Genomic DNA, 17,648 nt, shown 5'->3' with positions numbered 1-17,648 from the left:
TGCAAAGCACCCCAGATGTAGCAGGCTCTCATAAATGGTACCTATTACCATAACTTGCGGAGCCTAGTGGTTTGGGTTTCTTTTTCCTCTTTACCTCTGTTCCTCTTATAGGTTTATTTCAACCTCAATTTTGAGATGATTTGAGTAGTTCTACTAGATACTCATCTTGATGGTTGCAGTAGACTCAGGCTGGCTTCTTGTAGTAATTGAGTCTCAAGCAGGCTCTCATGCTTCCAGGAAGGACTGCTCTGTGACATCCATAAGGCATTTGCAAGTGCCATATCCAGTGCCACAGGCTTTCAGTGCAAAGACACTAAACAGTGAGAGAAAGCTGGGAGGGACCGTGGATGGTGGAGGGGATGGCAGGTCATGACCATGTAGCAAGGTCAGGTACGTAAGATGACCCTGAATTTCCTGTACCTAATAAGGCATTTCTCTCCTTTAATGAAAGGAGGTGTGAGTACCCCTGCTCGTTGGTAATTAGCCCTGGGAACCTGCCACTTAGACAGGGTGTGGTACTTTCCTGCTGGAGGCCAAATCTGAGAAGCTTCATGACCTTTGTTCTTAGGAAGGAAGCTCCCCCAAACTTCACGCAAAAGAGCAGTAAGAAGGGGTGGGGTAGACACGATTCCTGCAGTGAACGCAGGAAACCTCAGATGCTCCTGAGGGCTGATTTTCTGGAAGCGACGTTCCTCTACCTGAGAGCAGGCATCTGCTTAAGATACCTCCCCAGCACCCTCTGTTCTGGCTTCAGCAGCCCCGTCCAAAGCACCCCTGTGTGAGTTCAGCCACGGAGGAGCTGACCAGCAAGGCTCAGTCTCTCTAGTGCTCTCAGGACGTCAAGAAATTTCTCAGGACGTGTACACTGCATGTCCCTCCCAAGTTGGAGACACACCATGCATGCAGATGATCTTTAGCATTTAATGACTTTCCCAAGGGAAATCCGCATCCCCAAGGCAAGCTGGTCACAGACAGTGCATTGCCAGGACCACACTCAGATGGGTGTGTCTGGGTAGCAAGGTGTAGCACCCCAAACAGGCTTGGGCTTGAATTGTGGTTCTGTCCCTGTCTGGCAGTGTGGCCTCAAACAAGTTACTTAGCCTCTTTGAGCCTCAGTTTCTTCATCCATAAAATAGGGATCGTAATGCCTATCTCCTTCAGACTACTGAGGGGCTTAAAGGTGATAAAATGCACCCAGTGCCCCCGCACAGTGCCTGACCCAGAGGGGTTATTAGGTTGACTCAGGAACCCTCAGGGCGTCAAGAGAGAGGAAGAGCTTTGGTTCTCCCTGGGTTCTTGACAAGGCTGTGGTTTGCAGTTTCACCCTGGAAGAGTTTCCCTTTTTATGAACCCTGCTTTTCATCTGAGACATCAGGAACAGTGAAACCCAAGTATTGACAAGATCTGTGGTTCTCAGATCTCCTTCCCAGGCCACATGTAAGGCATCTGGGGAGCTTATTAAAAGTACCCATGTCTCCCCCATCCACACCTTTTAGAATCAGAATTTGGAACAAGGGGTCAGGCATGGGAAGTTTCAACAAACTCCCTAAGAGATGTGGATATACAATCAGGGCTGGACATCATAGGCTAGATGGGAGAAGGCTAGAGTCTCAAGGGGTTGGCGACAGTCCTGATGGTCCCCTGCTGAAGTAAAAGCGATGAGGCAGCTGGGCTGAGGGCCCCAGACTCAGATCCAGGAGCCCTGAGGCACTGAGGAGCAGGGGTGACCTTGGGCAAATCACTTAATTTCTCCGGGAGTCTGGCAAATGAGACCTTTCAGCTCTGGCCTTTCAGCTCTGACAGGTTATTATTTGGACACTGGGGCCCAGGGCTCTGCTGTTTGAAGTAGCAGAGGGAGCTTTGCCATTGTGATACTTTATTGTTAAACTCATCATCCGTCTCTCTCCCTCCTGGTCTCCCTCATTCCCTCACTTCTTCCCCATTTCAGGAACTGTGTGCCTTCCACCTTTATTAGGGACCATTAGAGCTTTACAGCACCAGCAGATTGGGTGGGGCCAGTCACAATAAACAGATTTAAAATGGGTATAAACGAGGCACCTATAACTGCTGGAGGTTAACACTTTCAGGGCCTTTGAGTGGCAGCCTGACTGCCCAGGCCTTCTGGCCTGCCCGCCACAGGGTGCCTCTCTCCAGTCGGCACCTGTTGGATCAGACCGGCAATGAAGCCCAGTGAGTCCTTGCTCAGCAAGGATGGAAAACCTCTGAACAGCATCTCCCATAGGAGAACATCAGTTTGCATGGTGAGCACAAAATAGGTGCTTAATTTATCTCAAGATGTCTAACAGATGGAAACAGAAATGAGCCTTCTCCTCCTTCGTCTTGAGAATCCCACTGCCAGGTGGAGTGTAGGATTTGCATTCCTACCTGTCAAAGACAGAGAAAAAAACCAAGAAAGTCTTATTCTCACCATGAAAAAGGTAGTCCCTGAAGTCTCTAAAAATCCAGCTCCTTATGGCTTTTTTTTTTTTTTTGGCTTTTTTCACCACTGAGTCTCTAGCCCAAAGCCCCGTGCCTGGCACATGGTAGACCTTTCATATATTTGTGGAATGACAACCTCTCTTGTAGAGGGCTTCCTGTTCAAAAACTTCATGCATAAATCCCCTGCTTTATAAGTGTGTTATTCACTTTCAAGCTGAGCATGGAATTAGTTTCATTCTACATAACATATGTACATATTATTATGTAAAGCATATTCTCCCCTTTCCAGAAACAAGTCATTCAGCTCCACCTCCATGAATACTGCTTAACTAAAGTATACAGTTCACCAAAAAATCCCTCAATGTTAAATGCTACCAGGAAGTTTTCAAGGAACATGTGATTATTCTTTCTCCCTTGTGTTCTACTAATTTAGCTTCTCCTCGTTCAGTGTATTAGCTGAGTTTAGATTACTAGTTCAGTTCAGTTCTACTAGATTACTTCCTTTTTTAAAAACAGTTTTTATTGGAGTATGGTTGATTTACAATGTTGTGTTAGTTTCAGGTGTACAGCAAAATGAATCAGTTATATGTACACATATATCTACTCTTTTCTTAGATTCTTTTCCCATATAGGCCATTACGGAGTATTGAGTAGAGTTCCCTGTGCTGTACAGTAGGTCCTTATTAGTTATCTATTCTATATATAGTAGTGTGTATATGTCAACCCCAGTCTCCCAATTTATCCCTCATCTCCCTCCCTTACCCCCTGGTGACCATAAGTTTGTTTTCTACATAAGTTTTGTTTCTTATCTATTTTGTAGATAAGTTCATTTGTACCCTTTTTTAAGATTCCACACATAAGTGATATCATATGATATTTGTCCTTCTCTGTCTGACTTACTTCACTCTAGATTACTTCCTTTTATAATCTCTTACCAGCATCCCTTGGGCAAGCAAAGAGCAAGAATTACTCTTCCTGAGTTTCTATTGAGCAACTGAGGACTAGAAAAGGGATTGGACTTACTGCAAATCAGTCGTTTGGAGAAATGGGAAGGAAACTCCCCAGCTCCAGGCTGCCAGCAGGTCTCTGGGGTGGATCCCTAAGCACGTTACTGGTGCTCCTGGTCAATGGAAGCCAGTGATCATCCAGCTTGCAAGGTATCAGTGCCCAGCACCCGCTGCTCCCTGGGGCCAGCATCCAGAGCCTGCCAGGTGATCGGTGGCTGTCTGTCATGATGATGGTGATGATGATGATGATAATGATGCTGGAGCTGCCCACCACGATGGTGATGAAGAGGCTGAGGTCTGGCCGGGCAAGCTCCCATAATGAGGCGGCTCTGACACTTGCCAGGCCTCCAGGGATCTTCTCCCCGGGTACCACTTCCCAGTAGGGTCCTGCTTATGAATAGGTCGCAGTGGAAAACCTCCCTCTTCTAAGGCAATTTTATTAGCCCTTCAGTCACAATACAGATGTCTGTTTATGGGACCTCACTTTTATGTGGACACCCAGTGGCTCAGTCTGCTGATGACTTTATAGCCTTCCCCGTTCCCCAGACCCACTAGAAGCATCATCATTCTCCTCGTCAGCCAAGCCTAGGGGCCTTTGTTGCAGCCGCATTACCCCTGCCTGCAAAGGCAGCCTCTCAGAAAAGACACCCCAGGAGCCAGACGGTGGCAGGGCTGTGTCTGCCCGCACAGACTTTCGGCCTAACGATGTCCATCATTAACCCTTCTTAGTTTTACCCTAGATTCCTTTGGAGAAAGGCGTTTGAGTTACTCAGGTTGCCACAGTAAATCCCCAGTAATTGATCCTCCTGACCCCCAAATAAACCCAAGGGGCCTAAAACTGGGTTCTAACGTGGCAAGTCTAAATTTGGGGCTCCCAACAGCAGCCCACTTTAGAAACGGTCAGCCCATCAGGACCCTAGGTAACGGGTATGTTCTTAGGCCTCAGGAAGTAGGGAATGGGTAGGTCCTTGCAGGCATCCCACTGGCCCTTTACACTCTGGATAAAGCACTGTCCATGGTGTCCGGTGCGGAAAGAAAGAGCTGCGACATCATACTTACTCCTCAGCACCCCCACCTCGCACCTTCCAACATGAAGTTGCTGAAATGCATCCATGCTATATCTTCATTTTGATTAGATTTTAATCTCTCTTTCTCCTCTCTCCTTCTCTGCTACTCCTCCTTAAAAATACATGCCTCCCGTCAACCTCAGAAAACCCGGGAGATCAGAGAATAAATTATACCATTGTCACTTCTCCACTGCTCAGTCAGAGTTGAAGTGCAGGTCATTCATTCATTCATCACATGCTCTTATCGAGGAGGCAGAGCATAGTCTGTACAAGGTGCTGAGGAAGGAGATCATGGAGAAGACAGATGAGGTCCTGCCCTCACTGGGCTTACATTCCAGTGAGAGATGCAGCCAAGAAAACAAATGAAATCATTTCAAACTATTAGTGCGTCACGATGGGAGGCTCAGGATATGTGGAGTCAATGTGGGGCTATCGGGGAAGAGGGAGAGGGGCCAGCTTCGGGATACTACTGCTTTACTGGGAGACCCTTAGCAAGAGATGGTGGAAATGACTTCTTCCTTTCTGAACCTCAGTGTTCCACTCTGTCAAATGGGCATCTGGGACACATTGAGAAGCAGACTGTGTAAAACACTTACAGAGGTGAGGACCTCTCAAGTACTCGAGGAGTGGCTGGGTTTCTTTCACCTGCAGCAGCATCTCCCGGCTGAAGTGTTCGTTGCAAACCCTCTCTTGTTTGCCTGCAGAAACCAGCTCTCTGCTAAGGAGCAGGCGTGGTAGCCGAGATGGGCTTAGTGGGAAGGACAGGCAGCCCTTTCTACCTCCCCACATGTGCCATTTTTTCAGGTGCACATTCATTTCTGTTCTCAGCCAAGATGCTTTTGATGGAAGCCTTTGTCTTTTCTTGGTTACATTTGCTTTGATTTTTATAAGAAAACCAGTTTGTGGGCTTCCCTCAAGTATCACTCAACTTTTACTCCTTGAGTTCAAGAATGTTTACCGTCCCCGCAGGCCTGTCTGTGTTTCTCCTCTTATGAATTGGGCTCCTAACTAAGCCACCTCGGGTAGAAAGAGATCTGGAATTGAAACCAGCCCCATGTTTAAACTGCTTTCATCTTGCCTCAGGTTTTTCCTCCCAGGCTTTCAGATTTTTAGTCTCCTCAACTCTTGGCAAACATTCATCTTTATCCTCAGAGAGAAGGAAATATTAATAAGAATTGGCAATAGTCCTGCGTGACCAATGAGGAAACTGAGGCAGCAGTGCCAGCTTATTTGAAAGCTTTCATTTTTGGAGTTCCCAGTTTCAAGCTGGGGGAATTGTTCACATTCTTTTATCCTAAATGAGTATCTTAAGAAGTTCTCTAGACTGAATCATATGTGTCTCTGCCTCTCTCCTTAAGAAAGTGACTCGTTTGGGGGAAATGGGGAAGTGGATTTATAAGGATGCAGTACTGGACCCAGCAAGACTGGCCTAATTCCTCCTGGTGCCCCTACCCCCAAACCTCTGTTTTGGCTTCATAAGAAAGACAGCTCTGTCTACTTATAATTGATGGACACGGTTGTTTCCTTTTTGGAAGAGCTTTCTCCTCTGCACTCTCCCTCCTGCCTGATTTTAAATTCCCAGTTTCCAGACCCGACAGTGCTGGGCTGCACTCTGCGTGAGGTTAGGAACACAGGGGAAGAATGTGTGTGACAGAGCCCCGGCCGGTTGAGTAATGTTTACTCTGTTGGTGGCTGGGACGCTCACTCGAGCTGGCAGCGGTCCACCAGCCAGAGGAACATTCCTGCATTATCAGGGATGGGAGATTGGCTTTGAAATGTCAAGAGTGAAAGGCAGCCCACCAGATTCTGGGTGCAGCTCACAGACCCCAGTGAAAGGGACCCCCAGGCTTCAGGCTCAAAGGCCACGTGAGGTCAAGCTGAGCTTCCCACTGCCCAGGAGACCCCCACCTCCCTCTTTGCTTCTTTCTAAAAGAGCAATTCTGGTCATGCTTTCTGGGCTGACGCTGCTGTTCTGTTTGCCCAGCATTTTCTTTCTCAGGAAAAACCAGTTCTTCTCTAACCTTATTTTATTCATTCATTATTCTGGCTTCCGAGGAACGGAGATCTGTATGCCCATTTTACAGATAAAAATGCCAAGGCCCAGAAGTTGACTGGCCCAGAATCATCAGAGAGTCAAAGCAGAGAGATAGAGTATGAATTTAAAGTGGCTGGACACTGGTGCCCAGTTGATTTCTGGAGTTGTGGAATTGGGGTCTCAGCTGGTTGGTTTTTTTTTTTAGCCACACCACATGGCTTGCAGGATCTTAGCTCACCAACCAGGGATTGAACCCGGGCCATGGCAGTGAAAGCGCCAAGTCCTAACCACTGGACAACCAGGGAACTCCCTCAGCTGGTTTTTTTAAACCACTGTTTAAAGTTGAAGTGTAGTTAATTTACAGTGTTGTATTTGTTAGTTTCAGGTGTACAGCAAAGTGATTCGGTTATACATATATATTCTTTTTCAGATTCTTTTCCTTTATAGGTTATTACAAAATATTGAGTATAGTTCCCTGTGCTATACAATAGGTCCTTGTTGTTTATCTCTTTTATATATAGTAGTGTGTATTTTTTTTTAATATTTACTTATTTATTTATTTATTTGGCTGCACTGGGTCTCAGATGCGGCACACGGGATCTTCGTTTCCTCGTGCGGGATCTTTAGTTGCGGCACGCGAACTCTTAGTTGTGGCGTGTGGGATCTAGTTCCCTGACCAGGGATCCAAGCCGGGCCCCCTGCATTGGAAATGTGGAGTCTTAGCCACTGGACCACCAGGGAAGTCCCATAGTAGTGTGTATATGTTAATCCCAAACTCCTAAGCTGTTTTTTGAAGCTCGTAGAGAGCTGGATTAGATACCCAGGGCTCTATGGGGTAGTCCAAGCCCCTGAAGCACAGGTTTCTGAAAAGTTTCTGTGGTTAATTACACCCTGGGCAGCTCCTCTCTGGGGTCTTCCTGGGAGGCAGTTGCTTCCATCTTTGAACACAGGGGCACAGTCAGTCCTATAGAACCCAACATACCCATCATAAAAACCACCGTGCTTTTCAAGGTCACACAATAAAAACCACAGGGCTTATGGGAAAAAAATGGGGTTAAAGGCACAATACTCCAAAACTTTGTCATTGACACCTTTTGAAAAGGATAAGAATCTAATAAAAACATTAGCAGAGTTTTACACCTGTTAAATGCTTAAGAAATACGTAAACACTGTACAACAATAAATATGGCACTTTACCTTGAGAAAGTCCTAAAGTTTGCCCATTGAACTGAGCATCGGAAGGGTTGCAGCTGGTGAGTTATTGTGGGGTGGGGGACGGATGTGGCTTACAGCACATGCAGTGAACTAATGGTAGCTGGTAGATGTTTGACGACTGTGAGAGTGTGTGTGTGTGTGTGTGTGTGTGTGCATTTAGTGTATTCCTATGTGAATGGATAAACAAGTTCCTACTGTATAGCACAGGGAACTATATTCAATATCCTGGGATAAACCATAATGGAAAAGAATATAAAGAAGAATGTATATATGTGTATAACTGAATCACTTTGCTGTACAGCAGAAACTAACACAATGTTGTAAATCAACTATACTTCAATTTTTTAAAAAACTAAAAAAAAAAAAGAAAAAAGCAATTGTAGTATATTCCTCTGTGGCTCCATTCAGCTGGGTGCAGATTTCTGAATCCCTCAAATATGAAATTCATGTTGTACTCAAGTTATTCCCTATTATATCAATAGAGTTGGAACCAAGCCACACTGTTAATACCAATATTACCGCAGAACTGACTGTATTTTCTCCTTCTGCCCGAAGGGATACTCCCTTGTTCTCTGGGGCAAGGATCCTCAAAGCATCTAAGGGCTTATTCCCTCATTCAATGAATATTCACACATCAGCCCCTCTGCTAGGCTCTGAGGATGCACTAATGAGTAAAAAGCCATCTCTTTAAGAGGGAGAGAGAAGGAAACATATCATCAGAGCATTTTAGTGCAGGGTGACCTCCTGCTCTAAGAGTCTCTACTGTATGTAAAATACAAAGGATGGAGCAGATAACTACCAGGATGAATCAAGGAGAGCTTCACAGAAGAGGCAACATTTAGCCCTTTTAAATGATGGGACATGGAGAAGAAGGGAAGAGCTCTCCAGGCACAGGGAAGAGCATAAGCAAAGGCACAGAGGCAGGAGATGGCAGGGTCTGGGTGAGGAGTGGCAGGGCTCTGACATGGCTGTATGAAATGTGGTGACAGATGATACCAATAAGGCAGACTGGAGTCACAACGGCCCAATTCTGCCTTTCAGGTGTTGGGGCTTTTCCAGAAGGCAGCGAGGAGCAGCATTAGGTTTCCAAACAGTGCAGTGACATGGTGCAATTTTGTTCTAGAAAGAAATCCCAACCTGCCGTAGTGTGAAGAGTGCCCTGGATTGGGTGCTGGTGCAGGAAGGCAGGGTATGGAGAAGCTGGCTTCTGGAACCATAAGCTTCCTTCATGTTTTGTCACTTCTGACCAAGTCATACTGGATAGAAACCAAATGATTTGTCTCTGTCCCACATGCTGTCAGGAGTTCAGAAATAGCATCATCACCCATGATGCTGAGGACTGGGAACAGGTGAGAGTAGATACCTCCGCTCCAAGGCCTCAGGGATGTCTCTAGATTCCAGCTAAGATGCCTTTTGCTGCTGGACATACTTGCCGTGGTTCTTAGGGCTGGTGATAGGGATGTGGCCAATTAGTGACTTGAGCCAGGAAGTGAGTGGAAAGTGCATGACCACCTTCTGGCCTTGTCATTTCTCCTATGGGACCTCTGTGGCTATTAGCCTGGCATCTTCAGTCAGTCACTATTAAACCAGACCCCTCGTCGTATGTTCATTTTCAGAGCCTGCAGTGGTGAAGGGAGAAGGGAAGATGCCATTCCACTTCTTCCAGGCGCCCTGCGGCAATGCCTGGCACAGAGATAGATGCTCAATGAAGTTTTGTGAACTCAGCCTTCCTAAAAATGTCTTTTAGACAAAGACAATCCCCAAATAGGAGGAACAGATGTGTCTCGAGTAACTGTTGTGTGCCAAGCGTGGCCTGGGTAATTTCACGCCCATAACTCATCCAGTGACCGAAGGGATGGAAATCGTTAACAATAAAGAACCTGAAGCTCAGGGAGGTTAAGTAATTCCCCCAAGGTCACACAGCTATTATGTGGTAGAGCCAGGATTTAAACCCATGTCACCTGGCACCAGAGCTTATTCTACTTTGGTTCTCCTTTCAAGCGCTCTTCTGGGTTTGTGAAATACACAAGGACCTGGCCTCTCCCTCCTCCAACGAGAACACCGATTTCTGGTCTCGCCGGCAGCGACCTTGTGATACACCGGCCACCTCCGCACCCGCTTTTAAGGCGGCTTGCTGATTACAGCCACCCTCTCAGGAGCCTGAGTGATTGCCGAATTCCTGGCGAGAGGAGTGTCGGTGGGAAAAGCTACAGGTGCACCTGGAGCGGATGAGCAGCCTCGTGGCCAGCTCTCACCACACTCTGCAGTGATGACAGCCCCCTCCCCACAGTAGGCACTCCTCTGGCCGAGAGCTGAGGGAGCTAGAGCTCCCCCAATACGCTGACGGCAGAGCTGAGTTCAAAACAGGGATCCCCTAATCCCCAGCCAGACGCTATCTCTTAACCAGCGGTCCTTAAAGGGAGCTGCAGAGGTCTAGGCCCATCTGTCTTTGAAGAGAGCAGCTCCATCATTATAGTTCTCATATAATGAAGTTCCGCTGGGGGAGAAAACAAGGTTTACAAAGCACAGCAGCCTTGGGCTGTGCTGCTGGGATTCTAACAAATGGTTCTTGCCTCCCTCCTGCCAGGCTCCCTTGTAAAGAAGGCTTTTGTTTCCTGCGGGTATCTTTGGTTAATTATTTTTAAATAAATAATTATGTAGCCTGGGGTAGGGGAGAAGTCGCCCCACGACCCATATTCGATCAGCAGAGGACTGGCCCTCTTCCTTCAGCCAAATTAAATAGGCGAAAACGAGCGTCTGTTTGACTTGAGACTGAATCAATGATGGGGACAAGCTGGGAGGTGAAAACACACCTGACTCCCAGCGTTATCACTGCTCTCTCAGGAGCAGAGCATCTTGGGGAGGTAAATAGCTGGTCAGGGAGTCAGAGGAAGCAGGAGAAAAACAGGGTGAAGTCCAGTTTCTCCAAAAGGAAAGAACAAGAGGGCCAGGGGCCAGGCCTCCCTCCCAAGTTGCTTCCAAGATAAAGCATCAGTGGTTGAAGCAGAGTTGGATTCTTTGGAAATGATTCTCCGTGGAAAGGTAATTCCATTCAGTACTTAGGATCTACCGTTCATTGTCCAGAATTCTAGAGCCTTAGGGCAAATACCTTGGGCTCCATCCCTACACCAGCTCCCTTCCTGCAGCATCCCTAGCCATGGTTGCCATTTATTTGGCATTCTGCTGAGAGCTTTATAGATGTTATCTCTAATCCAAACTAGCCCTATTAAGGAAGCGTTCTCTTCACTTTATGAGAGGAAACTGAGCCACAGAGAGAGAGAGTGATTTTTCCAAGATCATGCATCTGTTAAGAGCAAAGTCAGGATTGGAACCCGAGTTTGTCCAGCTCCAGAGCACACAATCTTCCCATTAGCCCTCCTTGTTAGAAAATTCTTCGTTTAATTGATTTGAAGTCTGTCTCCACCTTTTCTACTGGACCCAGCTGCCTTCTGAGCTCACAAGTTCCAGATCTCTCTTCTCCTAAATAAGCATCCTGCTGGGAACCCGGTGGCAAATATGAGTGGAGAAAAAGGATCTAATTTAACCCAACGGGATGGAGTAGAGGGTGGTAAAGAGGAGACCTAGGGGCTACAGGTAGGTGCAGAGGAAGACAGACAGGACTGGGCAGGCGGTGTTGGTTTGGAGACGTGGAAGTCTTTCTTCCTCTTAACTTCACGGTTCCTGTTCTCCACCACCACCCAAATATAGTGCTCCAGACCTATAACTACCAAATTCCAGGGCTGCCCCTCTGCCAACACCCCGCCCCCAGCAGCCCCTTGAATCAAAGGATGGGGAAACAACCAATAGAGGAAGCCCACAGAGCATGCATCAGGCCACTTCATAGTCAAACAAGTTGCTCCTGAAGGTTAGAACCCTGCCCTAGCATTTGTTTGTTTTCTCCCCAGCCCTCTTAAGCTCTAGGTCATATCAGCCTTGGGGAACGTCCTTTGCACAATTCAAGGAAAACTAGCTTGGATCTCGTCTTGGCAAGCTTTGTCTTCGTGAATAAGAGGCTGCTGGTTAGGGCAGCTTGCCTGGCTCCCGGGGGTGCGGAGGGGGACTTTTGTAGGCTCCTCGAGCAGATGGGGCTCCAGGTGGGGCAGGAGGCAGGGCAGGGGGCAAGCGGACCAACAGAACTCGGATACCTGATACAGTGATGTTTGATCCTGGGGAACTGGGCAAAAGGGAAAACGAAGGAGGAGTTGGCCCTCCTCTCCAAATAATTCCATGCCTAAGGCGTTTGGTCTCCGTCCCTTGCAGGTAGGAACAGGGTCCCCCGAACCTTTTTGTTGAATCCAAAGCGTAAACCAGAACACTGTCTTTCTCAGCTTTGAGCTGAGGGTGAGATGCCCCAGCTACCCCTGGCTTTGTCTTTGGCAGTTTCATGGACACATCAAGCAGGACTTTGCACACTGGGCCCAGGTTCTCTTCCCCCTTCAGCTCCCTTCAGTCGCCTGGTCTCTGGCCAGCACTGTCCCTTTCCTGAGCACAGACCTGCGCTTTGGTTCCCGAGCGAGAGGGAGGGTCAGAGCAGTGACGTTGTACACATGCTTGGTTCTCCCCTCCCTTGCAGACCAAACTGCAGTGGTTTACTAGGCATCCACCTCCTGCCTGTGCATGCTGCCTGCCCCACCTCCCAGCAGACACGCCTTCCCCTGGGCCCTGGAAGTCAGCCAAATGGGACCCCACCAAAGGAATGTGAGTTCCAGAACCAAAGACTCCTAGCTTCAGCCCCATCCTGATCCTGCTCTGCCTGTGTCCCCCTGGCCTCTTGGGCTTGGCCAAAATGGTGGTGCACAGAGTCTGGTGCATTTTGTTGTGGTCCTTAGAAGGGTCGCTGGGCCAGTGCCTCTCTGTAAAATCCATCAACTCATGCTTTGAAGCCCTACTCGGCCAAGCGATGCCAGGGAAACATTTCTAGAAGGCATTTTGAAAAACAAAAGAAATACGCCAGCCAGAAAGAGAAGGCCCTAAATCCTAAAAACTATGCTGAAGCAACAAGAATCAGAATCCATTCATTTGTTCATTCGTTTGTTCATTCATTTGACAGATATTTATTGAGTGGCTATCAAGGGAATACAGCAATGAACAAAACAGAACAGATAAAAACATGCTGCCCTCATGGAGATTACATTCTAGAATTCAAGCAGAGGTCATGCAACCTCTACCCTAGAGAAAGGCAGCTGATACTTCTCATGGGTAGACAGGGGAAAGAAGGCAACTTTTCTTCCTTGTCATCCACCCTAGAAAGCAAGTGTTCTCGGGTCAGGTGACACTAATATTCGCTGTTGGGTCTGCCTTGTTTTGCAGGAGTGCGCTACAGCCAGCAGGGAAACAATGAGGTCACTTCCTCCTCAACAATCAGTCACCATGGCAACAGCGCCATGGTGACTAGCCAGTCTGTTTTACAGCAAGTCTCTCCAGCCAGCCTGGACCCGGGCCACAATCTCCTCTCACCTGATGGTAAAATGGTGAGTACACCTGGGCCATTGTAGCTCTGGAGCTGATAAGATAAGAGGCAAAACAAACACAACTTCTCACAAGGCCTGCCTCAAACAATGAACCATTGTAGCCCCACAGGGGAAAATGGGGGCCGTCCAGAGTTGGAACGGAAAGGTAGAACCGGTGACCCAGGCTTTGGCGGGTGGAAGAGGTGTTCGGTTTGAACCCAGCCAATAAATCTGACAGAGCCCTGCTCTCGTTTTATTGATTGAATGCCTCATAAAGGAGCAAACCGGGTGGGACACTGTTTGTTTTGGGGCTGCCAGTGACATTTGAGTTGATAAAATGCTCATTCATCCCCCCCAACCCAGGGCCTCCAAAGCCAGTGTTTTAACCCAGAGAGCACCTCACTTTGAAACAAGCCCCCTCTTTCTTTCTCTTCACACCCCCCTGGTCCTGGCAAGGAGGGTAGTTAAGTCAGGACTGAGTGGATGGCGAGAGGTGGGGAAGCTTCTGGCACGGGGGTGTTGAAGGACACTGGACGGCAGTGAAGATCACAGCACAAAATGGCAGGTGGGGTGGGGCGGCGCTTACAGGGTGAGTGGGAAACACCGACTTTGAAGTTACAAGGACCCGGGTTCAAATCCCAGCTCTGGCACTTAATAGCTGTGTAGCCTTGGGCAGGTTCTAGCTCTTTCTTTCTCATCTATAAAAAGTAATAACACTAGGGTTGTTGGCGGAACAAATGTGATAACACGAGAGGCACGGTGTTTGGGATGGTAAATATTCAATGAATGACAACGTGGTTATTGTTAGGTGAATGTCAGTATTATTCTCCCTAAATGAAGCTGTCTGTACCCGTAACTACAGCCCAGCCCCAGATGTCAGTTGAGCAGCCCCGCCCGGTGAGGAATAGACTAGTTGATGTTGAATTTTCGAAGTCCTAATCCTCAAGCAGCACAAGTGCAGCAGGGGAGGGCGGCTTCCGAGAGAACACGAGCATGACGACACTAGGAAGGGTAGGACGTGGAAAACTTGATTCTTTGGGTCATGCTCTGTGTTTCAGGGGAGGGAGGAGCCGAGGGTTCCTGGCTTCCAAGCTGAAGGTGGAGCCGTATGCCTTCCTTCAAGGTGTCTGACCTAGAGGCGGGGGGAGGAGGGGGCAGGGAGCCGATGCCATTTTAGACCTTGACGTGTGTGTGCCGTGTAGGCAACACAGGAATGGTGAGTCACAGGTCACTGAGTCCCCAGCTCCCTGGAGGAAAAAACAAAGTGTAATATCCGAGGGGAGCGCCAGGCCCGGCCAACTCTAGTTTGGGGACTTGAACTGGTCGCTCCCTGGTAGTGGTGTCTGCAAAAGGAAACGAAAGATGCTCCTAGGGCAGCCCTTTTGCAGCCCCCCTGCCCACCTCTCATCCCTTAAGCTTCTTCTCTGGCTGCCTTGTGAGACCCAAATAAGTTAAAGGATTGCCCAGACTTCCCTGGAGGAGGGGGCCTTGTGGGAGAGATCTTGGCTTCGCAGCGGAGGAAACAGGTCTCCTCTCCTATTGCTTGAAGGTCCTTGGGGTTTCCCTGTGAGCCCTCCCGCCCTTCCTCCTAACAAGCAAACTGCCTCACCCAGGCCGGGGCGCTCCAAAGGCAGCCGCAGGAGACGCTTTTTTCTTCCTCTTCTGCTCGGCAGCGCCCTAATGGGCAGTATGTTATTGGATTGATGATTGACCAAGACAGCACACCTCAACGTTAGCAAACACCTGGAAGCTTGTTTGCAGGGACCAGCTTTTCTCTAGTTTCCAACACCCTGGCTCATATGTTATGTCACTATCGCTGGATGCCCAAATTCAAGAGTCTGTTTTCGGTTAATATATAACAAGCCATCACAGATCTTGGTCCACCAAAGACAGGAGTGGAGTATGGTTAAAAATAACGCAGCAAGGGAACTAGTGTGTCCACGTCTTGGGTTCTGTTGTTTATCAGCCATAGGCTGGACGTTGCTTAACTTCAGTTTCCTCATCTGGAAAATGGGGGATAACAATGGCTGCATCACCAGGGTGGTGTAAGGATTGCCTGTAACTCTGCTGTTTTGGGGATAAGACCCATCCAGGGAATGATAGTCTCCGTGTGCTGACCTGTGGTAGGATGTGCATTTGAAATCTTCCCCCAGGGATTGGTTTTGGAAATAATGGTGATCCATTTGAGCTTTCTTTTGCTCTATTTGGCCCCCACCCCATGCCCAAATGGCAGGCGTCCACAAAGAGCTGGCCAGGTTTCGGATTGCAGTCTGTGTGTGTTGAACCTTGTGTTTTAGAAAAGCACATGCTGGATACTTTCACAGTATCAAACAGTAGAGCTTAATAGTGAAAAGCTCAGGCCTGGAGGCAGATCGCCTGCTCTTCATGGCCACTGTACCACTTGGGCACATTTCTTAACTTCTCCAAACTTCCGTCTCCTTGTCTGCAAAGGGGGGTTAATAGTACCAACCTTGTAGATGGTAGGTATGTAAAGCACAAAGCAAAGGACTGCAAAAGGCAGCGTTGATACCATTCAAATTCTCTGGATTATCCTGTGAGGATCATGACCAATATTCTTGGCAGCTCCCTGGCTTCCATCAGTCCTGAAGGCAAATAGAAGATGATGGTTGCATTTTAGAGTGGGAAGGAACTTGACCAAGGTGCCCCCCAAAATAGTAAGTGGATGGGATTTAAAGCCCAGCAACACTGGGTTTGAATTCTGACTTCCTCGCTTACTAGTCAGGTGACACAGAGCTACTCTTTCAACTCTTCTGAGGCTCACTTTCTTTTTCTTTTTTAAAAAATTTTTATTGAAATATAGTTGATTTACAATGTTGTGTTAGTTTCAGATGTACAGCAAAGTGATTCAGTTATACATATATAAATATATATATATATATATATTTTTTTCACATTCTCTTCCATTGTAGGTTATTACAAGACATTGAGAGAGGCTCAGTTTCTTAATCTGTACCATAGAGCAATAATCATAATGCCTTCCCTATGTGTGTCATTAACTATTGAGGACAATCAGTGAAAGCGCTAAAGCCGTACACATTTAAATTGTTTTTATCATTAGCACCCACGTTTCTCTTTCACCATTAAAACCAGACATTGAAATGGCAGAGATTACTGTCACTCCATTGACTTTCTCCAAAGGACTGCATTACTCAGGGGAAGTCTGAAGGCAGGTCACTGATTTTTTTTTTTTTTTAATGACTCTGACATTTTGAAAAACAAGTCCAGCAAACAAGCTGGTTCTCTCTTGTTTGATGTGGTCAGAATTCCTTCTTGGTCACGTGACCCTTAACTCATGTCTTGATGCTCATTTTAAAAACACAAACAAACCTGTTTGGTTTTTCCTTTCTTTCTTTTTCAAATTCACCTTGGAAGCTACGGGGTTGATCAGAAGGGCAGGCAGGAGACAGTGTCTTCCACCCACCCCGGGTGCTGGTGTGAGACCTATAGTCTAAGGAGCTCTGGGTCACAAGGGAAGGAAGAAGGAAAGGGCGACTCAAACATCTGATGTATGTATCCCAACCCTAACCCACCTGTCAGCATTCCTGATGCCATCAAGAATGTCTGAGTTATTTCAGAGTGAGGGGGGACAGTCCTTTCTTAGTAATACTTTTAAAAATTATTTTAAAACTATAAATAGTAAACTACTTTATCATGAATAAAAGTATGTTGTGTGTATGTGTGTTTTGTGTGTGTGTGTGTGTATGTGTGTGTAAAACTGAAAGCTCCTTATAATTAATGGGGAAACATTGGAAGCATTTCTGATAATATAGAATCAAAGTAAATACATCTGTTACCTCTGTTACTGGTTAATACTACTGGGAAAATTCTAACCAATGCAATATGACATGTAGACATATTAGCACTAGCAAGGAAGAGACCCCATTAGCATTATATGCCTGTGATGCCGTTATATATACACTTGGGAAAATGAAGAAAATCAATAAGGAAAAGACACTATTAGGAATAAATAAAAGGATTCAGAGTGGCCTTGGACAAAAATACACAAAACTCAGTAGGTTTCTCTTACTAATCTGTCATTAAAATATAATGGTGAAACAGAGTAGGGGTACCTGGAGCCAAGCCTCATTTAGTAGCTTTGTCATTACAATAGTAGCTCCTTGCCAAAAAAAAAAAGTTTTGTGGTTTTTTTTTTTTAATGTATAGTAAAGATTTGGGAAAAGTAGAGAAGCCCAATAATGGCTGATCTCCCCCAGACAAACCTTAGTAATAATTGTCGGGGAAAAGTCCTCTGTAAAAAGTAAGAACTTGAATTTTAGAGTCAGACAGACTTGGGTTTGAATACAAGAGTTACCATTTACTAGTTGTCGGATCTCAGGCAATATGCACAACTACTCTGAGCCTCAGTTTTTTAATCCGTGAAATGGGAATGGCAGAAGTACCTGCCTCGTGGCTA

At 46.9% G+C, this 17,648-nt stretch overlaps 2 protein-coding genes across 7 annotated transcripts in view; both read left to right on the top strand.

Annotated features, from left to right (window-relative positions):
• The window catches only part of HNF1B (HNF1 homeobox B), a 53,311-nt gene that overhangs the window by 18,153 nt on the left and 17,510 nt on the right, over nucleotides 1-17,648 (top strand). For all 6 annotated transcript variants that reach the window (XM_082440034.1, XM_082440032.1, XM_082440031.1 and 3 more), the window contains exon 5: nucleotides 13,074-13,234. In XM_082440034.1, coding sequence (XP_082296160.1) covers nucleotides 13,074-13,234 — 161 coding nt within the window. The remainder of the gene's footprint in view (nucleotides 1-13,073; nucleotides 13,235-17,648) is intronic.
• The window catches only part of SYNRG (synergin gamma), a 183,991-nt gene continuing 180,526 nt past the window's right edge, over nucleotides 14,184-17,648 (top strand). Inside the window, exon 1 of the mRNA XM_082439903.1 lies at nucleotides 14,184-14,188. The gene's annotated coding sequence lies outside the window, so the exon portion shown is untranslated. The remainder of the gene's footprint in view (nucleotides 14,189-17,648) is intronic.

Source organism: Balaenoptera physalus, assembly GCF_965194825.1.
Source record: "Balaenoptera physalus genome assembly, chromosome: 20".
Taxonomy (NCBI): domain Eukaryota; kingdom Metazoa; phylum Chordata; class Mammalia; order Artiodactyla; family Balaenopteridae; genus Balaenoptera; species Balaenoptera physalus.
The sequence above is the reverse complement of the archived record's forward strand: the minus strand, read 5'-3'. Positions and strand labels throughout refer to the sequence as shown.